The sequence below is a fragment of the Oryza brachyantha genome, chromosome 2 (assembly GCF_000231095.2).
Source record: "Oryza brachyantha chromosome 2, ObraRS2, whole genome shotgun sequence".
NCBI lineage: Eukaryota > Viridiplantae > Streptophyta > Magnoliopsida > Poales > Poaceae > Oryza > Oryza brachyantha.
The window spans coordinates 18,057,043-18,083,637 of NC_023164.2; the positions used below are offsets into that span (position 1 = coordinate 18,057,043).

A 26,595-nucleotide genomic window follows, 5' to 3' on the forward strand; every position below is an offset into this window, starting at 1 on the left:
TCTTTTGTTATCTTTTTGAAGTTGTGTTGAAATTTACGGAAGTTCCGAAGGAGACCTTCAGAAGTTCCGAAGGAGGCAGAATCGGTTATGTAAGTTTCACGGAAGTTCCGAAGGAGACCTTCGGAAGTTCCGAAGGAGCCAGAATCGGTTATGTAGATGTGTCATGCTACCCTTCTCTAGGAAAACAAATGTGCCCATGCAAGTACTAGCACAAGCCGCCATGCCTCTAGTGCACGCGGATGCGTTGGAGCCTAGCATTGACATTCCCAATGAGGGTACTGCTGATGTCAAGGTGTGTCTGTTGCAGCACTTTGAAGATGTAAATCTTGTAAGTCTCGGTACTCTTCTTGCCCAGTTAACTTGAAGGCCCAAGGGGAGATCAAGTCCTGGGGGCCCTGACTTGTTTCGGGCCCCGGGGACCTATTTCGCGTAGTCACCCCAGGGGTCAATCCTTACCAAATCTTCTGGGAGAGTTGCCTCCTAGTTTATGATGGACATGGGCTTGGAGAGGATGACATTGTGGGGGATGAACTCGCTTGTGATAAGGAGTTGATGATAGACATGGCCTTGGAAGAGATGCCAATGTTGGGATGAACCCGCTTCTGATGAAGGGGTTCATAGTAGACATGGCCTCAGAGGAGATACTGATTTGGGGTGCACCTTCTTGAACACCTAGAAGATATGCATCTTGTGGGCCCTGGTACCTCCTCCTTATTGGGTGATACGAGACCCTAGGGATGCACCGAGCCCCCAGGTTAAGGGTGCATTACACTATTCCGCGTATATTGATGTTATAGGGCTTCATGCTTTCCTCCCAGGAATACCATAAAGAAGAGAGAGGCATCGGGGTCCCGAGGAACCATTCGACTCGAGTCCCTGCCATCTGCATACTAACCTGGTGGCCCCAACACGACTCCTTCCCAGGGAAGGGGAACCCCGGTTCCCGTTTCAGCAACACACTCGAAGAAACACAATTTTCTTAGATAGCCTTGTATTAAATTAGTATTTAACAACCCGAGAAATGGGGTGTTACAAAAACCTAGCATGCAGAAATGTTGTATTATTTTGTGTTCGAAGACCAGAACCTGAATAGACCCCACGTCTCCTGCACACTATCTTTTTTTCATTATCACTTGCCACCCCTTTTATTACCGATGGTTGAAACATGGACATAGCTTAAGCTATTGATATTTTTTTATTTCTATGGGACTTATATTTTAGTTATATACTAGTTATATTTTGGTAACAACATGCTAGTTATTTTGTAGTTGCAGTAGAATTAAACTATAGCACAACTCTTCTGATTTTAATAAGAAAAAACAGCCCAAATAATATATAGCCAGTCCCATACAAAATTGACTTAAAAGTTTGAACTAGAACACTACACCAAGACTATCCCTTTTGAGATTAATCACTGGTTCAAACTTCAAACCAACGTGCTTTCTACTAGTTCACAAAATAGATGGGCATAGCTAGATATTTCGCAAGTTTGTGGTATGCGCCATCCGTGTCGTGCCAATTGCCGTGAAGGACACGGGATTCGTGTGGCGTTGTCATCCAAATCGAATACGCACAAGTTTGCTTGACCCGATGCTCTGTCAAAGAACGAATCATGTCCAAAAAGAAAAAGAGAAAATCTCGAAGCACCAACATTGCAAAGAACCAAATCGGATTGGTGGGACGAGAATATTGAAGACTAATAGCCCACTTTTTGTTGTTTAAAAGCATAAGTAAAACCGCTTATTAGGTTAGACTTTTGTAAACATATTTTAGCGATCAAAAAGTAAATGCTTGAAAATAAAATATGATTAAAAAAATCTAAAATCAACTCTAATTTTAAATTTCAAAATTTAAACATTAGCATAATAGAAAATGATGGGGCCTAAACCGTTGATGTGCTAAAGCTTGTCAGCATCCAAGCTGCCGAGACAGGTCGCACATCAGCGCATAATTTCTCTGCCCGCTTCCCGTTGAAAAGTACAGAACCGGACGAGAATAGCGCCGTGGGATTCAAGGCTGGACAAGTCGCAACAACCCTGTCCAGCTCAGCGAATGACAGCAGCCATGGGTGTAAGTTGCAGTCGCTGGCAATGTTGACGAACTCCAGGTCTTCGTTCTAACGGCGGTCAAGCTCGGATAAGAAGCGATGCAAGTGTTTGTGGATGTGATCATGGAGCTGTAAGCCTGTAAAGGTGTTCTTATAACCCCTGGGGCCGGAAGCCAGCGGGCATCCAACTCTCACGCACCATTGTGCCGCTAAACGAAGCAGAGAAGACTGCAGTTTTGTGCTCGCCGGCAAGCAGAGCTGCAGAGGTTCACTCTTATACCCTTAGTGATAAATCCTTTCATCATATCATGTGGTTTTTTAAGTCCCACGAGGCTTTCTCATTAGAAGTTGCTACTGATGTGTGATTTTACAAATTTACACTTCACCTTATGCTTTAAATTACTCGTGAGATTTACTGGCGATTAAACTTTTGTTCATATCATGGTTACTGGCGATTAAGCTTTAGGAGATTTTGTTAGGACTGTAAACATTTATTTATAGTGAATTGCACTTTTGGCCTCATTGATAAAACTTCACTTTGCACCACCATTTGACTTATCTTTTTTTACTTTGGAGTAGATAATTTTGTATTTGTTGCAAGTTGAACCACCCTAAACCAGTTTCTTCAACATATAACAACTACGTCAACTTTAGCACACGACGAACTCCCTCACTTATGTAGAGAATATTTTTTGGGGGATAATAGTTAGACATGACTAAATAAGAGTACTGGAGTGATCCAAAATACAACAAAGGTAAAATTACGTACTCATATTAGTCAAATAATGTTATAAAAACTTTAATAATAAAAGGTGGTTAAAAGTGAAATTCTCTCTGTTATTAAGATAACTAGTTGGGTAACCCGTGCAATTGCATGGCTAGAACCAATATAAACTTATATTATGATGTCAAAATACTATATGTTTCAACACATGGTTAGCTTTAAAAGATGTTGAATCAATATCTCAGGTCTTAACAGATATAATAAAATTGTATAGTTATCGGGTTCTTAATTTAATATAATATAATAGTATTTAAAAGACGTACCAACTGCCAACGACCTACCTATTCTTTTTCTGCTGATCCATCTACTCACCCAGTCTACCGGCCCCTCGGTTTTTTTTCTTAATTATTGGGCTGTATTTTCATGTACCCTTTAATATTTCTAACCATAATTTTAGGTGATTATACATTATATTTTGATACATATTCTTAATTGATTGTCTATGTTGTATATATGTGTGGTGATTCTTAATTTTAGGTGAATGACTGATGTTTTATTAGTATTATTTGTACTGAAATAAACTTCTTAGTTTTTAATATATTTTTTGTCATAAATGTAATTAATATTATTTTGTGTTTTATATATGTCCTTTTGATACTATTTAATTCAAAATGTTTCTAGAATTATATTTCTATATTTACTCCCAATTTAATTTGGAAGCTTCTAACCCATACCAACACTATATTGATTGTGCATATTATTAATTTTATCTTTTACATGTACTTATTTTTCCAATTTAATGGGCATCACGATGTGGGATTTGGGAATATGCACCGGTGTCAGAGTCCGGATGAGCTTTCCTTTCATTTTATATGCAACTTTGTTTTCTTTCTCTTCGATTTTTCTTTTCTTTTCCTATCGGAAGCTCCTTAATAAACGCACACAATTCACGTTGCGGACTCCTTAGCTTACTTGTGTCCAATTCAAAAGGATAATATCTTATGTATCCAAATTGGAAAGAAGAAACCTAGTCAAAGTTATTAATATTTTTTAATTAAATCTGAATTATGCAATCTAGATATATTGTAATCTAATGACGTAGATTTTTCTAATTTTCTCCTATTAACCTGATATTTTCTATCATCTAAAGCGAATTTGATGTTTTCTTTCAAAGTTGTCTTTATATAAATTAGGGACTCCCCGCACAGTTTTGCATGGAAGCTGGAAATTTGAGTTATATTTAATATGCAACTCATAAATTCTTATTTTTTCAATATACAGTTGTATTTTTATATAAACAAATTTGGATTCCATATATAGCTTCTAAATAAATTCTATTTCTTTTGCTGAAACCGAGTTTGTCCAGTAACATACCTCGTATGCCCGTTTTTGGTGCAATACTGTGTATCCGACTTTTAAATTTTCAAAATATTTTATACGAACTCTCATTAAATCTCATCCGTTAAAATCTAAAGACTCATTAAATCTCATCCGTTAAAATCTAAACTTAGGTGATCTAACGGTTAATGTTTTTCATGATCTCCTTTTATCAAATTAACGTGGTAATTTTTAGACTTCAGAGTAAACGTGGTGTCTTTTTCTCAAGGTTATCTTTATATTATACTACCTCCATTTCATATTGTAAGACGTTATAGCCTTGTCTAAAATTATCAATTAATGAATGTATACAATTTATATATATGTCTAGATTAATTATCATCCATATGAATGTAAGTAAGGCTAGAAAGTTTTATACTGTAAAATGGAAGGAGTATTAGATATACTAGGCAGATAGATGGTAATTCGTTGTTTGCTTTAACCAAATCTACGGCCATAAACCTACCAATTAGTTAGAGCTCATGCATGTGCATTGAGACAACCGCTTGTATGCGGCAAAGTTGTTCATGCTCTACGTTTTGCAGGTAACGAGGGCTTATGCCTGTCGATCAACCGATGAAATTCACAATGTGTGTGCTGTTGGTACTGTTCCTGTTGTCTTATGGAATTGGCAGCTCGTTTTGCTCAACAATCCCAGACAACAGCACGGATATGCTCGCGTTACTAGATTTCAAGAATGCCATCACGAATGACCCTGCGGGAGTAACCTCGAACTACTGGAATGAAAGTACTCCCTACTGCCAGTGGGAGGGCATCACGTGTAGCCAGAGGCACCCAGGGCGAGTCACCATGCTTAAGCTCGCCGGGCACGGTTTGTCAGGCCCAATTGCAGCTTCTATAGGAAACCTGAGTTTCTTGCGAATACTAGATCTATCCAACAACAACTTATTTGGACAGATACCTCCCCTAGGTAATCTTCCCAAGATACAAGGCCTTAATTTGAGCTCTAACTCCTTGGAAGGAAATATCCCAGAAGCTATCACAAATTGTTCCAGCCTATTTAGTTTGGACCTCTCAAAGAACATTCTAGTGGGTAAAATTCCCGCCAAAATAGGTCTACTCTATAATCTATCCATATTAGTCGTGTCCTCAAATAATCTCACCGGGAGCATTCCCCCAACTCTTAGTAACATTACAAATCAAAACGTTATAATTCTTTCAAATAATAAACTCGAGGGAACCATTCCTCACGAGCTTGGACAACTCTCAAAGTTGACATGGTTGTCCATTGCTGGAAACTACCTATCAGGTGAAATTCCAAAGAACCTCTTTAAAAACATGTCTTCTCTTCAAATACTTGGCTTACATTCTAATATGCTAAGTGGGACTTTGCCACCAAACATTGGTGATCTCCTACCAAAATTAATATATTTATTCCTTGGTACCAACATGTTTGAAGGTAACATCCCAGCTTCCCTAGGCAATGCTTCAATGCTTCAACAGTTAGATCTAGCGCGGAACAACTTTATTGGCCAAATTCCAAGCTCTTTTGGAAAACTATCAGATCTTCTTATTTTAACCCTTGAGATAAATCAGCTTGAAGCTAGGGACAACCAAGGCTGGCAATTCTTAAGTGCGTTGGGAAACTGCCGTTTTTTACAATGGGTCACACTAGGTGGAAATCAGCTTCAGGGAGTCATACCGGATTCGGTTGGTAACTTATCCAACACGCTCCAAAATCTATATTTGGGTGGAAATAACCTGTCAGGGACAATCCCCACTAGTATTGGGAACCTTAGTGGTTTAATTGGGCTGGGACTAGATATTAACAATTTTACTGGTACAATTGAATGGGTAAGAAAACTAGAAAACCTACAAGTTTTAAATCTCAACACGAACAATTTTATTGGGTTTATCCCAGCTTTTATTGGAAATTTTACACAGTTAGGAAAGCTCTACCTGCACAATAATAAATTTGAAGGGCCAATACCACCGAGCTTTGGAAAGCTTTCACAACTCACAGAATTGAACCTTAGCTACAACAATCTCCAAGGGGAAATATCTGTAGGTACTAATATTCCTACACAACTTGTTCAATTAAGTCTTTCATCAAACAAGCTTAACGGACAAATTTCTGATTCTTTCAGCCAGTGTCCAAACTTAGTGACCATTGAATTGGATCATAACTTTTTCATGGGAAACATTCCGATCTCTCTTGGCAATATTAAAGGTCTGACCTTGCTCAACCTTTCTCATAACAACTTATCGGGCACGATCCCAAAATCCTTAAGTGATCTTCAACTTCTCAGAAGACTAGATCTATCGTATAATCATCTGTACGGGCAAGTACCAATGCATGGAGTATTTGCAAATGCCACTGATGTTTCACTCGATAACAATTGGGGACTCTGCGGAGGAGCAATGGATCTTAATATGCCTTCATGTCCACCTGCTTCTCGAATAACCGAACGGAAAAATAATTTGGTCAAAATATTAATTCCAATATTTGGCTTCATGTCACTAGTACTGCTGGTCTACTTTTTATTCACTGTGAGGAAGAAGACTAGAGCAAACTATATGCCAGATATTTCCTTGGGTGAGCAATTTCTTAAGGTTTCGTACAATGACCTAGCACAAGCCACTAGAAGTTTCTCAGAATCTAATCTCGTCGGGCGAGGAAGCTGCGGTTCTGTGTACAGAGGAAAGTTGAAGGAACAGAAAATGGAAATAGCGGTGAAGGTTTTTGATCTTGAGATGCGAGGTGCTGAGAGAAGCTTCATGTTAGAATGTGAAGCACTTAAAAGCATTCAGCATCGGAATCTTCTTCCAATCATAACTGCCTGTTCAACAGTAGACAGCACAGGGAAAGTTTTCAAAGCTTTAGTTTATGAGTTCATGCCTAACGGAAGCTTGGACACATGGTTGCATTACAAAGAGGACGGGAAAGCTCCAAAATATCTAGGCTTAAATCAGAGAATAAGCATAGCTGTTAACATAGCTGATGCCTTGGACTATCTGCATCACGACTGCGGAAGGCCCACTGTCCATTGTGATTTGAAGCCAAGTAACATCCTTCTAGATGATGACATGACTGCTCTTTTGGGAGACTTTGGTATTGCAAGGTTTTATGCTGATCCTTGGTCTGCATCAACGGGTTCATATAGTTCAGTCGGTGTGAAGGGGACTATAGGATATATTGCTCCAGGTAATTTTATGATTACATTCTGCAACTTCAATTATATCATTTCATTTCATTAGGATTGTCGCGTAACTAACAATTAATTTCATATGCATCGTTTTAATCATAAGAATACGGGCGTGGTGGCGATATATCACCTTCTGGGGATGTCTACAGTTTTGGGATAGTATTATTGGAGATGATGACAGGGAAAAGACCAACTGATTCTATGTTCAACGACGGATTCGATATCATCAACTTTGTGGAAGGTAACTTACCACATCAAATATCTCAAGTTATTGATGATCATCTCAAGGAAGAATGCAAGGAATTTTCTCAAGGAAGACAAGTAGCAGAAAATACGGCATACCAATTATTCTTATCTCTGCTAGAAGTAGCAATATCTTGCACGCGCCCGTTACCAAATGAAAGAATGAACATGAAACAAATAGCCAGCAGGATGCATACAATCAAGACGTCATATGATGTATGGAAAACTAAGTCATATGAGTTATGACCGTGCGCTATGTCCGGTACATAGGTAACAAGTATTTGCACTATCCTAGATCCACGTACGTACATACATGTATGTATGTTATATTTGTATATATATTTATATATTTATACATATGTATATATATGTGCGTATATGAATATGCATGCGTATGTGTGTCTATGTACATATATATGTGTGAACTCTTCTAGTGGAAGATCATGGAATCCCCTTTTGAGTTCGATCCTGGGAGCTTGAGAGAGTTACTAGCTCGAATGTGGTGAAGTAAAAACGTGTAAAGCAAACATCATGATCATAAGAATATACATGTTCGGACCACGCAGATGTGTAATACTTTATTTCTACTGTATTCTTATGATTTGATAGACTACAAGTTCACATGACTCCAGCTAATGGCTCAAACTCAATATGTTTGTAACTGATTGTGCATGGATCGTCTCCCCTCTCCTCTAGGCAAGACCCTCCTTTTATAGTCTAAATACTTAATAGAACACAGTGTTGTACAGAGAGTATGACTACGGAGCCTAATAATGTGTCATGTGTCTTTTGGGAGAGCCAGTAATGTGCATGTCTTATCCCTGTCGACGAGATCATGATGAGATGTGCATGTCTTATCCCTGTCGACGAGATCATGAGACTGGCAATGCTAGAGGCCGGTGACAGATATACATAGACTTGCTGATCCTCGCAGGTTGTGGCACTTCCGGCGTAGATGTGTGTAGAAGGCTCCCACACATTGTAACTTCCATAGTTTTCTCTAAGCCAAAGAAATCAAAATCTAAAAAAGAATTAAAGAAATCATTTCGATATGCCAAAAGTTAATTAAGTAAAAGAAATTATTTAATTAATTCTACCTAAAGGCCGTAAATGCGTTTGTCATGTTCGTCGTGTTGAAATCGACTAATTGGACGTATAGTTGTCGTGTTCGTGGTCCAAAGTTTAATCATAGTCTGCAACTGTCTTTTTCCTTTTAGCTTTAGCGTTTTCCCCTTTCCGTGGGCCAAAGTCGTATTTCGTAGGCCTTGGGCCTAGCCCAGGCTAACCAAGTCACCGCGCCTACCCCTCTCGGCTATCTCCCCCTCTTCCCTACCATGGCCACCTTCACCTTCATTTCCATTTCTTGTTGCGTACGATTCCATAATTCGTACATGCCCTATCTTTTTTCTTTTATCTCCAATACTCCTTTTGTATAGGGGATAGTTTTCTTTTTTTTTTAGGATCCCAGTCTTTTCACCATGCCCCCAGCCGCCTATAGCCCCTCACCTGCCGCCTAACTCCCTCGCAACGGAGCTGCCCTAACTTTGAGCCGCTGATCACCGTAGTCGCTTCCTGCCCTAGGCCATTGCCACCGGTCACTGCCACCTCCACCCGCTGCTGCAAGCCACAGCCAACTGATTGCCGCCCCCACCACTAGCCAAGCTCCCCTGCCACGCTCCCTCCCAACTGCTGCCCTAGTTGAGTCGCTGCACAGTCGTGTCATTGCCTCGCTGCTTATCGCTATATAAATCCTGCATTCATGTAGCGTTGCCACTAAACCTAGAGAGTGTCGTTAACAGGTCGCTTTATTTGGCATGAGAAATCCTTGTTTCGTATGCGCTAATTGGCAATTTGTTAAGAAGTTTAGTGAGTCATTTATCATGTCGTGGTTTTGTCCCTCGTTTCATGATGTGTTTCGTTCGGGCTTCGGTTCAATCCTATTCGAGCCATTAATGGGTCATCGTGTAAATCTAGTATTTGTACCAGGGTCGTTAGTGAGTCTACTGTTCATCATGGTAAGGTTCAGTTTTCTTGTTCATTTTCCTATTTCGTTTAGGCTGCTGTTAAAATATCATTAACTTTCTTTTCAGGTTTAGTGAAGAAGACAACATGACTTCTAAAATTCGATCATAACTAATTAATCCCAAGTTCGTTTAAGCCCATTCAAATTACAGTGGATCAATAATTTTGTCAAGAATCCGCTAAAAATAATTTCTTTTCCAGTTTTTTAGCCATTTGTACTATTTTTGAGTGTTTTAATTAATTGCTTTAGATTTTGGCGGAACCCAAGGTTCGGTCTACTACGAGGTGATAGCCCAAGTTGTTCTAGAGTTGCAAGGCAAGTCATGTTGAAATTCCTTGAGCATATTGATCTCAATTTTTAAATTATTTTTGTATTCATAATGTATAAACATGCATGTTTTCACAATTATATGCTATATGTGATTACATATGCTTTGTTATTAAGCTCTTATGTTGTATTTACTCTTTTTTACCTTGTAAGCTAGGTTTTATTTTTATTAGCCATGCTTAGTTGTCTACCTCACATAATTTGGGCTGGGACAATATATATATTCATTCTCATTAATAAGTCGAGATTCAGTCTTGCAATGAAAATAATTCATACTATAGGATTTTTACTAAACAACCAAAAAATGACCAATAGTGGGCTGTGAGCACATAGTTTTGATGGAAGTGCTCATGACAATTAAGGATTGATTCATGGGAAACCCTTCTGGAAATTATCCATACTTACCACAAGTCAGCATGGACAATGACTGGACTTGATACATAGCTTTCTCCTCACCTAGAACTCTCCTAGGCTTCTAGGTGAGGGTATGTATGAAGGAGTTGGATCGGTCTTAGGATTGATTGATCGATTGTTGGATCTACTGTAGCACAGGGGCTAGCTTGCCCAACCTGGGTAAGGGTTTTGGAAGAGCAACCTAAATATTGTGTGAATAGTTAGAAGTGAGTTCTGTGAATGGTCCTGTCATAGTCTCTTAGCGGGATATCATGGTAACATACCAGAGTACGGGTATGTATGTGGGGTTGTGTTTTATAGGTAAAGTTGTACACTTTTGATCAGAGTAAAAGTGTAAAACTATTTAGACAATCGTGCCCACGGTTATGGGCGATTGAACGAGATTCGTCGTGATTAGTTTCACATTTTTCATAATTAAATGAACATGGTTAAAATTTGTTAAGATAGATGGGTTAAGCTAGTACAATGTAGTTTAGTACAGTATTAGTAGCACTGGTATTATGTGGTTTAGCACGATATTAGTATTGGTTGGGCCTGATTTGTTGTGGTTTAGTACTGATCAGTGATTGATTTTAATACTATTATTTAATTATCAATGTTTTTCTCTTTTGTAATGTAATTACTTTGTAAATGTTGCTTTATGCAGAAGTTAGCCGCTGAGCTTTTTATTCCTTTATGACCTCTTATACATCTATTTATTGCATTTGTCCGGTATAGCTTGTTGAGTACGGTGGTTGTACTCAGCCTGCATTTTCTCCCTTTTCCCTAGAAGTTGAAGCTGAGTCTGATAAGGAGTCATTTAAAGATTAGGCGAATTGCTACGCTCAAGTGTTATATGTGCCCACTACTGTTGCTTATATGTAGTTGCATTAGATTTTCTCTTTTTCTTTGTATTCTTAAGACTATGATATTTTATTTGTTTAATTAATACGATAGATTAGTCATGGATCAAGATTTACTGCATGCTTATGTTTAGAAATTGTTGCAATGAATGAGTTAAATAGTGTGTGCATTGTCGGATAGAGCGGTATAGTTGTCCCATATAATAAGTGCATGTACCAAATGGCGTAGGATGTAGTAGTAGGAGAGTTCTTCTTATATATATCAGACCCGCGCTATTATGTTTTGGCATCGACTTGCAGTAGTCACCTCCCGCAGAAAGGCTAGTGCCACCGTGTCGTTAGAGTTGAGAGGGAAAGAGAGTCATGGCCAAAGCATGTAAATTGACCGCCGCCCAGTTCTTCCTCCTGATGCTCTATTGCGTTTCTGTTGTACTAGCCGTCCAAGCTCGCCCAGAAGTATTGCCCTACCAGTACAGCCAGCGCAATTTCCCAAATGAGCGGTTGTACCGCGCCTACCTCGTAATCCAGCGGTTCAAGAGCACCATCACCAGCGACCCCAAGAATGCCACTGCCACCTGGACAGGTAATGACATCTGCGGCGAGACGACCTATCTCGGCTTTCACTGTTCGACACCAGGCCGTGATAAGAAGCTCACGGTAACTGCGGTCATCTTGAATGGATATGAACTGCGTGCACCAACCCTGCATGGCTTCATCGACGAGCTCCCTGATCTCGCGTTTTTCCATGCCGCATCGAACAACTTCGGGGCCGACATTCCCCGTGTTGAAGGCCTCGAGTACCTTTACAAGGTCAACGTCAATAACAACGACTTTCCAATCCATCCTAATTCTGGTCCTATGGTAATGGGACAAATAGGTGCAAAAGGTGATGTTTATTGCGTGAAGGGCACTATCAATTTAAGATTTTTCCTGGGAACTAATAACAAGAAGGGAGGAGGAATCATTCCTGGTGTTACCGACGCTAAAGCGGTCCTCCTCAACTCAAACAGCCTATCTGGTCCATTTCCAGAGAACATCGGCTTCTCTAAGTTGAGCTACCTCGCCGTCGCCAACAACAAGCTCACCGGGCCAATCCCGCCATCAATCTCGCACTTGCAAGACTCCCTCCTTGAGGTGCTCCTCCTGAACAACCAACTCTCCGGTTGCCTCCCCCACGAGATCGGCATGCTCACTAAGGCTGCCGTGATCGACGCCAGCATGAACCAGCTCGCCGGGCCGATCCCGTCATCCTTCTCATGCCTCACCAGCGTCGAGCAGCTCAACCTGGGCAGCAACAGCCTCTATGGAGAGATCCCCGATGCTCTCTGCAAGCTCGCCGCCGGCCCAGCCGGCCGCCTCGCCAACCTCACACTGTCAAGCAACTACTTCACATCGGTCGGACCGTCGTGCTTGCCGCTGATCAAGGACGGCGTTCTCAACGTGAAGAACAACTGCATTCCGGGCCTCGCAAACCAGCGGCAGCCGGCGGAGTGCGCGTCGTTCCTGAGCCAGCCGAAGACTTGCCCGCCGGCGAGCGCCGCCCACGTGGCGTGCCCCGTCGAAGTTGCCAACATCGCGGCGGCGCCGGCGGACAGGATGGTCAAGGACTACTCCAGCTACGTGACGTACGCCACCCTTCACAAGTGAGGCTGTGCATGAATGCCGCAGGGGACAGCTAGAAGCTAGCGTCTCGTTGTGCTTTGCTCTTGTATTCTTGTGTTCATTTGGTGTGGTCGTGATTGTGGTTTGTTTTCTCTTCACGTGTGGCTAGCCATGCATGGCTGTCACGTCTAGATCTCACCTCTCGTACTCTTATTATGTACCTGTATCATGTGAAGAATGACTGGTGATTACGAATGTTTGGTGTGTGCCCTGCCTTGCATGTTTGATAAAGTTTACTTGATGTAAAGCATTTTGAAATTTCAAAATACATCACGTAAAGCATCAAAATTTCGATGGCTGAACATATCATGTGCATTCTTCTTTTTAGAGGCTTGATTGAATTTGTCACCTAGTTTGTCTGGTTTTTGACGAGAACGTCATGTTCTTTTCAAAGACCGAAACAAAGTTACTCTGTTCTTTACCAGGGCCTGTGGGCCTCAGGCATGAAACAGAGTTATACTCTGCTTTTTCCATAAGAAGATTATATTCTCTCTGGGAAGCAATGTAAAACTGTTTTAAGCTCTCGAGGGGACGTCCTCTTGTCTATTGCATGCTATCTCAATAGTCATAAAAAATATGAAAAAATTATGAAGATAGATTAATATGTGATATATCCCTACACAAACATGCAAGTTAAAATATGACTTCTATAATCCATAGCTAAAATAACAAATATATGATTGTGAAGATGTGTATACTATTCACAATTTAATTTGTTATTTTTGTTATGAATTGTAGAAGTCATATTTTAACTTGCATGTTTGTGTAGTGACTTATCACATATTAATCTATCTTCACAATTTTTTTCTATTTTTTATAACTATATGACAATAGACGAGAAACTGACGAAGAGATGTCCCTCGAGAGAAAGCGATGCACTCCAGGTCGCACATTTGGTCCACTTTTCACCCTATTGTTTTCCGGAACGTCTATCGATGGTATAACGTCCAAACGGTGTATGTAAACAACACGAAAGAAAATGCTAAACTCCGCGCCTCCGCGGTCCGCACTGTGTGCGCGCTGTTGCTCAGCACTCTGCACGCCGTCGCGCGCCTCACACCCCACACCTCTGCGCGCCTCTCACTGCTGCACCTCACGTCGTCGCGTTCCGATACCTCGCCACGAGTAGTTCAAACAAGATGATACCAACTGATATAGTCGGTATTATCTGGTACCAGATAAAACCGGTTGGTATCACCTGGTACCATCGATGAAACCAGATAATACCAACTACTTGGTATCAGGTAATCATCGATGCTGCATGATGAAACAACTCGGAGTCGCGGTAGAGTGCGGTGAAGCCAGCAGCGGTGGGGAGAGCAATGACGGAGATTGGTGGCGACGGTGAAGCCCTCTCCAGCACAGGTGGAGGTCAGTACCAGCGACGAACTCCAAGGAAAGGAAAATAGTGGTGCAGTGAGGAGCTGTGCTGGTGCAGGAGAAGGCAAGTCGGTTTCTCGTGGAGACGCGAGCACGGGGGAGGCCGCGCCGGTGGAGAAGAAGCATGTGGCGGGAAAGGAGGCCCTGGAGAAAGATGAGTCAATCATTAATTCATCTCGTCGGTATGGGATGCCGTCGCCAAGAGTTTGAGGTTGTTTTATCTTCTCTCTTTAAGTCTTCGTCTTTCTGCTTCTGCTTAGACTTATAAGCTAAATTTAAGAGTTTTTTATTATAGTTTATTTTTCAGTCTTTGTTTTTAGATCACTGAGAACACGTATATAAAATTTTTATTCACAAATTATTGTTCATTTGTAAATATGTCGTTTGGTATTTTTTGCCAAAAAGCCAAAAGATGTGCCTCTTAATTTCAGGAAGTTAAACCATCGGTGGTATTGGACGGACTCTCTGTATATTTGCTCCGTAACTTTCCATGTTCATAATTTCATTGGTTTTAAATTAAAAATTAATAACTATTTCCCTGTTTTATATTATAAGACTTTTAGTCTTGCATAGATTTATATGTGTGCTAATGAATCCAGACGCATATACAAAACATATATATTGATATATGGATGAATCTAGACAACCCTAAAAAGTCTTATAATATGCAACGGAGGGAGTAACAATCAGTAGGGATATTGAAGTGTCTTGTTAGCATTTCTGTTTATTTCATTAAAAAATTTGGAATTAATAAGAACTAAATTATATTCCCTTAATTCCGAATTATAAGACTTTTAAGACTTGTCTAGATTGATATGTGTGCAAATAAATTTAAAGACATATATAAGACAGATATATTAATATATTGATGAATCTACAATAATCTATATAGTCTTATAATATAGAACGAATAAAGCACTATATCAGTATTATATTATAAGACTTTTTATAGATTCCTCCACATATAAATATATATAATTTATTTATATGTCTAGATTTGTTAGTATCATATAAATATATGTAAGGCTAGCCTGTCTCGTGAAACAGAGGTAGTATTTAGTTCGTAGTCTTAAGTATACCTAGTTTCTAAGTTCGTGATTAATAAATACCGAGTTGTATTCGGTTCAGGGTGTCAGTTGTACCATTTCGCACGATTTAATATTTCTGAAATTTGTAACTAACCACTACGGATTGTTTTTGTGTTGGAGTCGTAGTTTAGCATTTCTCTTCGGACCTATTTGATAGGACTCAACTTCAACACTCTAACTATAGAATAGAGCTATGGAGTTACCTAAATCTAGCTTCACCACTCTAGTTCGTATTTTCCAATAATAATCACCCTTGCTTGCTCCCCTCTATTTTTAAAAATAGAGCTGAACCGTTTAATTGAGCTCGAGCTTAAAACAAACCCTTATATAGCAACTTTGGAATTTGTTATTAGTAAGTACCGAGTTTCCGCCCATTTTGAAGTCTTGCATTTAACCAAAACTATAAAACCAAAACAGGGTAATGGTCTGTTTTATTCAAAACAAATTCTCAATATGATTTGCAGTTAAGACAATACAAAAATGCCTATTACATCTAAGATAGTGCGATCTAGAAAATAACGTTAGATTTTTTTAATTAACATAGAAGTTTTCTTAGAGCCCACAATTACTTCATCTATTACAAAATATAACCATTTATAGAATTCAAAATTTATATTATAGTATAAGCATTCCCAGTATGTTTTGTTTTATCTACAAAACATTTTGTACCAATTTTTAGACACAAATCCGCTTAAGCTGCAGCCTCATGCCATCGGAGGAAAATTAACAGATCGACTTGAAATAAAATTAACAGTAAATTTCATAATAATGACATAGCTGCATTGCACACACCCAATCGAACTTTTACATTGTTATATGTCTATATATTACTCCCACTGTCCCAAAATATAACAACATGATATTTTTGCCCTTAATTTTTTTTCATCATACAAACAACTAGAAAAAATTCCATCTATAGCACAAACTTTTGAGCGGTACCAAAAAATACCATAAAATTTCTCACCTTCCCAACTATACCACGGAATGCAACGGGAGTGGAACGGGAAACAACGTTCACATTTTATAGGACCAAAATACCCCTGTGTAGAAGAGAAGAGGGTGGGAGGATGAAGATGAACACGGGGTGTTGGCCGGCGGGCGGGCGAGCAGGATAGGCTGGGTGGCCTGGGCGTCGCTGGCGGGCGGGGCGGTGGCCGGTGAGGCGTCGGCGTCGACAGGCGGGCGTCGGCGGGCAGAGCCTTGGTCAGTGGGGCGGCGGCCGTCCGGGCGTTGGCTGACGGGCGGGGCAGTGGCCGACAGCCGATAGGGCGTCAGTCGTCGGGTGAGGCGGGGACCGACGGGGAGGGGAGTTGGCTGGTGCCAGCGGGCGGGCGCGCGTCGGCCGGCGGCATGGGGAGTTGGCGGGCGGGTGGGCGCGCGTCGGCCGACGACACAGGGAGTCGGCCGTCGGGCGGGCGTGGGCCGGCGGGGCGGGGAGAGGCGTCTACCGGCCGAGACCGCCGCCTAGATCCGACTCCGGCGTGAGGAGTCGCCTCGCCGGACGGGTGCGGGCGTCAGTTGGCGGGGAAGATGCGTCGCCGGCGGGGAGGGAAGTCGGCCGGGCTTCGGCCGGCGGCGAGGGGAGTCGGCCGCCGGGCGGGAGTGGGCTGGCGAGGCGAGGAGGGGCGTCAGCCAGATTTCGGAGAGGGGTAAAAATGTCTAGCGCCGTTATTTCCCATGCCATCCCGTTCCACTCCCATTCTTCTGTGGTATTATTGGGAAGGTGAAAAATTTTGTGGTATTTTTGGTACCAGTCAAAAGTTTGTGGTATGGATAAAATTTTCCCAAACTATATATACGTTTTATTCATAAATTATTTTTTGTCTTCAAATATATCATTTGTCTTTTCCATGGAAAAGCCAAAAGAAATGATGGAATATGTTATTGTAACATCCGGTTTCTTAATTGTAATCTTTCTTTTAACAAATAATGCCGTTGATTTTAGCATATATTTAATTATTTGTTTTATTCAACAATTTGCACAAATATGCAAAAATATAAGTTAAGTCTAAAATACATTTAATAATAAATCCGATTTTATTGATAATTAGTTATAGTTAAGAGTTTTAAATAAAACGATAGTCGAACACAATAGTAATTAATGACGTCAATGTATTAAAAACCGGCGGGAGTATTTGCTTTCATACGTCCAATTCAAGTTAATGCATGGTAGGCAATATCCAAACATGCGTTGTACGGCCCAATGTTGTGCTTGTTTTCCAGGTCATGTTTTTGTCGTGTGTAGGCATGAACCAATTGGCTTATCACTTATCAGGACATGTATCCAATCCAACTCTGCTATGGTTTTTGCCCACAGTGGCTGAAAACTAATCCGATTCTTTCTCTAGCCACGTGGAATTATTTACCATGTGATTCTCTATCTGTTTTCTACACGGTTTTTATCTGGTTATATAAAGACAATTGTGTGATCTATACGTATATAGCATCGATCTGCACCGTCGTAACTTGGCCTCATCATGTAATGGTAAATATTTTTTCTCCGATTAATATGGTAATTTTTAAGCCTTCAGAATAAATGTGGTAACTCTTTTTTAGTTGTTTTATAATATAATATATATATAATAAAATAAAATAAAAAGAATGATATGGTAGGTTAATTAGTAATATATCACTTAATAAACATGCATGTCTATATTTCAATATCTATAAGTTGAAATGAAAAAACAAACTAAACATTGATTACCGTACGTACTATATTTACATTCTATTTTGTTTATTAACTTATATTATTTTATTCTAAAATATAAGTATTTCTAGGTTATTTAGCATGGACTAAGAAGATATAAAAGGATTCCATTTTAGTCGGCTTTCGAGTCATTGAAACGATTCAAATCGTGAAAATCAGCATAAAAATACATAATACAAAATTTAAAGCCTAAAATGCTTATATTTAGAAAAGAGGGACTAGATGTCAAATTTCATATTTATGTAATGATATAATATATATTCTCTTATTATTATTTTTATAAATATTTAGATAACATACACCGAGACGATGATGTCCATCCTCAAGAATTTAAAAGTGTTTGCTGGCCCATAGCAGCGGAACTAGGGGTGGTCGTCTCACCTAAAAAATTCTAATATAAGGCATGTGAAAAAGAAAAATAACTTCTATAAAGAGGAAATGGGAGAAAATACATTAATAATATGTGATGATGATTTTTTTTATTAATTTTAGACTTGTATTACATATTTATATGATACATATATTTAAATAAATTTATATATGTTAGATCATTTAAACTTAGAATAGCGGATACGCCACTGCTCGCCCTACCTTGGGTCCTCGGCTTCCACCGGCACCGCGGCAGCGCGCACGAGGACCCCACCGTCATGTGGCCGTCGTTCTCAACGGCTACCGCCAGCGCGCCCATGCTGCCCCGTCGACCAGCTCCCGGACCTGGCGCTCTTCCACGCCGTCTCCAATGATCACTTAGGCGCCGGCGGCATCCCCGACTCGGCGGCGCAATGTCGTGTACGGTCTCACCATGGACAATAGATGTTCGTCGACGCCTCGGCTTTCGGAAGAGAAGACGTCCTAGTTCACGCGGACGGCAAGCAGCTGATAGGGACGTGCGTCGTGCCCGGCCGGTCGACGTGATGTGCGTCGTCGCGGGCAATAGGGACGTGCGCGCTGGGGCTGGAGACAGGGAAGGGGGGCCGGCTCGGCCGCTGTCCAGGACAACGTACGTGAGTGACTTGTGCCACTTTGCACGACGGAGAGAATTTTTTTATTTTTTAAACATTTTTAGCAAGTAATTTTATTACTAAACCACTGTGCAAAATCTTTTTAAAACTGAATCTTTTTTGTCACGCCAGCGTTGGTAGCATGACAAGACAACGCTACCACGCAGCGAAATCGGCGTAGAATGGTGTGGCAAGTATTTTGGCCATGTCAAGTTCATACACTGGAAATATTTACCTGAAGGTTTACTAATAAAATTATTTGTAAAAAAGGTTTTAAAAAAAAAAATTGCGACGGAGACACCGCAGCTAGCGATGGGACCGTGCGGTGGTGTGTTTGCCTATATTCCGCCCGTGCGCCCGTGCGCCCCGGCATGTTCGTAGGGCTCTTCGAGGTGTACGTATACCATCCATGCATATGCTTGATTGTTGGTGCTCGGCGTCCGTTGTGCTATGCCACAGAAAGATCCAGTACCCGTTTTACAATGCGCCAAAAGGCCCAAAACGAGTTAGGAGTTGTGCCAATGGGAAGATATGTGCTAGTACCAATGGGAAGTTAGATGCAACGAAACAATACTGTCCAGCTCAAATTATGACAGCAGCGATGGGAAAGATGGACGAATAGTGCTTGACAGGTGCCCGATACGAAAAGCGATAAGCTTGAACGACGACTGGCCCATACGGTATAGCGCTGGTCAAGCTAAGATAATCGATGGCAATGACATGTGTGGCCGGAAGGCTGCGCTGTAAAAGAGATTTAAAAACCTTGTGCCTCTCATCTAAGCATCCAACGTACGCACACTTCACCAACAATTAAAACACCACTAAATTAATAAGACTACCCAGATGTGCTCTCTGGGAAACCTGAGGTGCCTTACTTTCTCCCTTTTAATTGTTACCGCACTTATTTTGCGTCCTTCTGTTATCATTTTGCTTAGAAACTTTCATGTTTATATGATCTGGAGTGAACTGTGAAATACTCGTACTTCAAATATCTGCATAGAGGCAAACGCAATTGCACGTGCTAAACTTGTTCGTTCGTTAGAGCTAGCATCAATATACATCATGGTTTGATCGGCACAAACATGGCAAAAGGTTTATGCGTTATATTGTGCAGGCAGTCAGGCAACATGGGCTTTGTTAGGTGCTCCTGGCAGCCCCTCAAATTCACCATGCTCATAGTATCGTCGCTGCTGCTTTTGTTATTTGGGGCTATTAACATCCATTGTTCAACGGCCCCTCAGAACAGCACGGATATGCTCTCCTTGCTCCAGTTCAAGCAGGCTATCACCAGCGATCCACGAGAAGTCCTGAAATCATGGAACAGCAGCGTCGACCACTGCCAGTGGATTGGGGTCTCATGCAGCAGCAGAAGGCACCCACGGCGTGTTACGACCCTCAACCTCACCGGCCAAAACTTGGAAGGCCAAATCTCTCCTTCTCTAGGAAATTTAACGTTCCTAGTTTATCTCATACTCTCCTCAAACAGCATCTTTGGTCACTTTCCTGCTCTTAACCGCCTACGTAGGCTACAGGCCATTGATCTGAGAAATAACAAGTTGCAGGAGTTTGCTCCGGACGCGCTTACAAATACTTCAAAATTAATCTATTTGGACCTTTCGGCGAACTTGCTAGCGGGTCCCATCTCCAAAAATATAGGTTTCCTCTCGAGCCTTAGAGTTCTGATCCTAAAGGGAAATATGTTCACCGGAATCATCCCCTCTACCCTTCAAAACATCACGCAGCTAGGGCAACTAGATCTTTCAGATAATAAGCTCGAAGGGACCATCCCAGAAGAGCTCGGGGAAGGCCAGTTAAGTTTAATAAAATTGAATCTTGGGAACAATGTGCTGTCAGGTCGAGTTCCAACATCCATTTTTAATAGGTCTTCCCTTGTGGTATTGGGCTTATATTCAGACTTTTTATACATGGAATTGCCATCCAACATTGGGAATACTCTTCCAATGCTATCCCAGCTCATGTTGTATAAGAACACGTTCCAAGGTCCCATCCCAGCCTCTCTAGGTAATGCTTCTCTACTCTCCGCAATAGACTTGACATCTAATAACTTCACGGGTCAGGTTCCTAGTTCTTTGGGGAGGCTTTTGTTACTAACATTTCTAAAACTTGAGAAAAACAGCCTTGAAGCAAATGACAGTAAAAGCTGGGAATTCTTAGACGCGTTGAGCAATTGTAGCTCTCTGCAGCTGCTCTCATTATCTGACAATCAGCTACAGGGGCCCATACCAAATTCAATTGGGAAGTTGTCAGCAGGTTTCGAATTTCTAGGATTAACAAGAAACAACTTATGGGGGCCAGTTCCGGCGAGCATGGGGAACCTTACTCGTTTACTTATACTGACTCTAGATAAGAACAATCTAACCGGTCCAATCGGACCATGGGTTAGAAACATGCAAAACCTAGGAGGTTTAGATCTTAGCGAGAACAGCTTCACTGGGGCTATCCCATCCTAAATTGGTAATATTACTACGTTGACTTTGCTCCTCCTGCAGAGAAATAAATTTGAAGGTTCCATACCTCCCAGTTTGGGAAACCTTCCGTCGCTCTCAGTATTGAACCTCAGTAATAACAACCTACAAGGCCAAATTCCTAAAGAGTTGTTTCGATCAGCCTCCACAATGACCAAAATTTTGTTATCCTACAATAAGTTAGAAGGTCCGATACCTCGGGAGGTTAGCAACCTTAACCAACTCACTGAGCTCCAACTTTCATCAAATACACTTACTGGGGAGATACCTATGAGTATTGGTGAATGTAAGCAGCTGCATATCCTCCAAATGGACCGGAATTTTCTTACAGGAAATATCACAAAGTCTCTTGGTATTCTGAAGAGCTTGAGCACGGTCAATCTTTCACATAATAATCTGACAGGTTTCATCCCAATAGAACTGAGTGATCTGACATCTCTCACTCAACTAGATCTTTCTTATAATAATCTACAAGGTCAAATCCCGAAAGATGGAGTATTTATGAATGCTACAGCCGTTTCACTTTTTGGCAACCCGGAACTATGCGGAGGAGTTGCGGATCTACATATGCGCTCCTGCCCTATTGGTTCTGGGAGAAAAGCAACAGAATACTATTTGGTCAGAGTACTGATCCCACTATTTGGCTTCATGTCGCTTATATTGTTGATCTATTTTATTCTCTCTGAGAAGAAGATGGGACGGGGACCATATTTGCCATTCTCTCCTCTTGACCAATTCCCTATAGTTTCTTACAAGGATTTAGCCCAAGCTACACAGAACTTTGCCGAGTCAAATCTATTAGGGAGAGGAGGTTATGGTGCTGTATACAGAGGGAGATTGACCAAAAGTAAGCAGGACGTTGCTGTGAAAGTTCTTGACCTTGATATGCGAGGCGCAGAAAAGAGTTTCTTATCAGAATGTGAAGCACTGAGAAGCATCCGGCATCGAAATCTTGTTCCAATCAAAACAGCATGCTCTACGGTGGACATCAACGGCAATGTTTTCAAAGCTCTAATTTATGAATTCATGCACAACGGAAATCTGGACTCTTGGTTGCATAATGGGGAGGGGACAGCTAGAAAACCTCTAAGCTTAAATCAAAGAATATGCATAGCTGTCAACATAGCAGATGCACTAGATTATTTGCACCATGAGAGTGGACAAACAATTATTCATTGTGATGTGAAGCCCAGTAATATACTTCTAGATAATGACATGAACGCATTTGGGAGACTTCGGCATTGCAAGTTTCTACACTGATGATGCTGGGTCGACATCAAGGGGAAATATTTCAAATAACACTACTTCAATCGGTGTGAAGGGAACTATTGGATATATTGCACCAGGTATGTTATTTACAACATATATAATTTGAACCGATGCTATTATAGTAACAAGTAGTAACAGGTAACATCTCAAAAAAAAGTACTTCCTCCATCCCATAATATAATGAATAATTATTTTTTTCTTTGTCGCCTGACATAAGATGTGCATGCAAGCATGCATTAAGTAGCACATTCTTCACAATTAAAAGGTCAAATCACATTACATGCATACGTGCACGCAGCTAATCTAAATAAGGAGGTGATTATAACTCTTCGTTGGTCTTTGGGTTAGTGGTAGTTATGCCTTATGTTATAGGATGGGGGGAGTAAGAAGTAAACAGTATAGGATATTTTAATGTGCTCCAACTTTGATTTAGACCGTCCATTGTGTTTTGATCCAATGGACAGTGTTTTCCTTACCTCATTGGAGATAATAGATCATTAGAACAAACATGGAAAGAAACAATTAATTGTTTCATCATGCTATAAAAATACTATTGCATATAAGTAAGTACTACTATAACGTTTGCCATAATGTTAGTTTGGCATATATTTAAATACAAATAATAATATACAAGTGACTTGAATTTAAATTTTGAACATTATATGCATTTTTTAGATAATGAACATCATATGTATATAATCTCATTTCACATTAATTAGTATGAAATTTTAATTTTCATTATCAACTCATGAAGATTTCAAAATTTCTATTAATATGAAATTTTCAAAAGTTTCAGAATCTGAACTGAATATAATCTCATTTCACATTAATTAGTATTATTTGATATTTAAAATAGTCGTTGTTTATTTGGAAAATATAAATTTGTTGTGATGTGTTTCAATTCATGTACTTAATTACTTTCATTTTTGAGGAATTTGTAAACAAAATAATGTCATAATCATGCATGTGCAAGTAGTTTTGTTCTAATGACCAATGGAAATTGAAGTTTCAGTTAATTGCATCTGTAACCAATGGGATTGTGCTTATTTTGGAAGGATAATCATGGTTGTTAATGCTTTATTAATTTTAGGAATTAGAAATATATTTATCAATATATAAACAAATAAAAGTTCAATATAATGGCTAGGATTCATCGATCCTTAGCTCTTACCACCCCATAGGTAAGAGGAGCACCTTAAAATGGCTCAACGGTATACGTTGTGTTAGACCACCTTGAGCCCTGCATATTTTTTCAGTGAGAAGTAAACAGTATACATTGTGTTAGACCACGCTGATCTCTGCATATTTTTTTTTCTTCAGAGTATGCTAGTGGTGGCCATCCATCGACATATCGAGATGTTTACGGTTTCGGTATAGTACTTCTAGAGATTCTGACAGGCAAAAGGCCAACCGATCCTTTATTTGTGAATGAACTTAACATTGTCAACTACGTGGAGAGAAACTTCCCTGATAACATATTACATGTGATTGATACTCCGTTACAAGAAGAGTGCAACTCTATTACTCAAGCAGATGCGGTAACAGAAAACCGGGCATATCAAAGTTTGGTTTCTTTATTACAAGTCGCACTTTCTTGTACGAGACAATTACCAAATGAACGAATGACCATGAGAGAGGCTGCTAGTAGAATTCGTTCAATCAAGACCTCGCAAGCCTCTGCTAGAGGGAATTAGAAGTTTAGAACAAGTTATTTTACTATTCTTTATTCTTAATTAATACGATACCTTCAGATAAGTGTAAGAACTTGGTATAGCCAGGTACTAGCTAGGTATCTCAAGGCAGAAAATTTTACATAGAAATTTGATATTTGAACCATAAAATTTGTCTTAACACGTAAGCATGCTTCAGGGGAGGTATTCATTCTATTTTTATGTATTTCCTCTCATTGGCAAACGCAACGGGGCACATGAGACGGACTCCGGTGTATTTTACTAGCAGTAGAATTTAATCCATACCATTGATCTATTTTTATCGGATGACTATGATTAAATTATATTACCAACAATATTAGGTATACCAGAAATCTGAAGGGGTAATATCGTCCTTATTAAGGTGATCTTTATAGAAAAAAATAAAATTACAAAATATTACTAATCAAGTAATTAACAAACTAAAAAATATTATTTTTCTACTGGTAGTATAATACTAAGTAAAATGCACCGGAGAGTTGCCTTGGGGCTCAAAGGGTAGCCGAGCACCCACAGCAGGCACTCTTGCTGCGTCTTCAGCGATCGGTCATTATGCGGGCTGAAGCTTGGCGCATGAATTTAAACGTGTAAAACTAATGCGTGTATTATTTCTAGCAACCAATCAAGTTCTTGCCTAAATTATTTTCATACAATTGTGGTGTACTCACTCTGTTTCACAATGTAAGACTTTTTAGCTTTATCTAGATTTATATGGATACTAATCAATCTGGACATATATATATATATAAATTATATGTATTCATCGATTGATAAATTTAAGCGAGCCTAAAAAGTTTTACAATATAAAACGGAGCCAGTAGTTTTCTTAATTCATCTATTAAACTAATTTAATTTGCACTAGTTTCGATTATATAAAAAATTGCTAAAATCATAGCCTTTGAGACCCTAGAAGGTCTGCGTGCTATAATGGTCAGTTTGAGCAGGCCTCGGCGGTGACAGGTGACTGGCCGGTGGTTATCGACCGATCTGATTACTATACTGAGTATACTCGAAGTCTTAGTCGAATTGAGATTTTTCTCATGTTTAGTTGCTTGGTCCAAGAGTTTTTCGAGTCTTAATATATCCCAAGTGGAGAAACTCTATTTATGCGAGAGAAACCTCTTTATAAGTGATATGGCCGACCCCATTGAACAAGTAACAGTCCAAAGCATCGTTCTGTTACTGCCTTTACCTTTTACCCGAGTTTCAGCCCTAGCTCCTCCATCTTCATTGAATTGCCGGAGCTATCTGTCTTGGATGCGAGAGTATTTATAGGCTTGTAATGTAAACTTTCTGGTCTACACTAGGCCCGAAATAATTTTTAACAGGCGAACCGAAAAGTAGGTTGTAGGCAGCTTATTTCTCGATCGTCTGCAAAGATCGCGACCATCCCATGACACACTGCTAAAAAAATAATTTATTGTCACCAATTTATTAAAACAAAAATAATTCGTGGCAATATACTATACTATCGTAATGATAATTTTTCTATGGCAAATAACAATATTTTGTTGCAATGATTTACCATCGTTGTTTTATTTAGTATTTTTGTTGCGATAAGAAATGAGCTATCACAAAAAAAACATTACTATTGCAAAAACCATGTTCTATCACCATAATTTTTAATTTATGTGGCAATTTGCATAGTACATGTTACTTTTCACTATTTTTTATTGCCACAATTAACAAATTCGTTGCAACAGAAAAATTATCATCTCATAATTTAACTTATTCTTTTCATATGGACACGGATTAAGGTACACTTTGTATGAAATTTAGAGCTCTAAAACTTAAATTTTTCATTTTAAATCTTTTAAATACTCAAATTCATGATTTAAATCTCAAATAGGAAGGCCCAAATGGAATTATATGCATTTTTAAACAAAATTAATACGTAGGTGAGTTGATAAAGGAGACCACGCGCGTGAGGAAGGGATCTTGGGTTCAAATCCTATGCATGACAAGATATCAAAAGAAAATAGTTAGGATAATAAATTAATACTAAAACATTTATTTTGGTGCGTAGAACTAGTGCCACATATGGAGTGGTGGCAATAGTTATCTATTGCAATAATGTGAAGTGTTGCAATATATTTTTTTTGCTACATTCATTTTATGGCAATGTCAAA

The 26,595-nt window shown here is 39.8% G+C and overlaps 2 protein-coding genes and 1 pseudogene across 2 annotated transcripts; all 3 read left to right on the forward strand.

Annotated features, from left to right (window-relative positions):
- The first annotated feature begins 2,132 nt into the window (after nt 1-2,132).
- LOC102710090 (receptor kinase-like protein Xa21) lies at nt 2,133-8,198 on the forward strand. Its single transcript, XM_006647454.3, has 3 exons — nt 2,133-2,313; nt 4,694-7,314; nt 7,419-8,198. The coding sequence occupies exons 2-3, from the start codon at nt 4,707-4,709 to the stop codon at nt 7,802-7,804; spliced, it is 2,994 nt and encodes a 997-aa protein (XP_006647517.1). The 5' UTR covers nt 2,133-2,313; nt 4,694-4,706; the 3' UTR covers nt 7,805-8,198.
- A 3,210-nt stretch (nt 8,199-11,408) lies between these two features.
- LOC102710372 (uncharacterized protein At4g06744-like) lies at nt 11,409-13,041 on the forward strand. The gene has a single exon (XM_006647455.3). The coding sequence runs from the start codon at nt 11,528-11,530 to the stop codon at nt 12,809-12,811; it is 1,284 nt and encodes a 427-aa protein (XP_006647518.1). The 5' UTR covers nt 11,409-11,527; the 3' UTR covers nt 12,812-13,041.
- Nucleotides 13,042-19,793: 6,752 nt separating this feature from the next.
- On the forward strand, nt 19,794-24,694 carry LOC102709907 (annotated as a pseudogene).
- The last annotated feature ends 1,901 nt before the right edge of the window (nt 24,695-26,595 follow it).

Coding starts and splice junctions, on each gene's coding strand:
- LOC102710090 (XM_006647454.3), top strand. CDS start 4,707: ATGCCTGTCGATCAACCGATGAAATTCACAATGTGTGTGCTGTTGGTA. Junction 7,315..7,418: donor TATAGGATATATTGCTCCAG/GTAATTTTATGA, acceptor TTTAATCATAAG/AATACGGGCGTGGTGGCGAT.
- LOC102710372 (XM_006647455.3), top strand. CDS start 11,528: ATGGCCAAAGCATGTAAATTGACCGCCGCCCAGTTCTTCCTCCTGATG.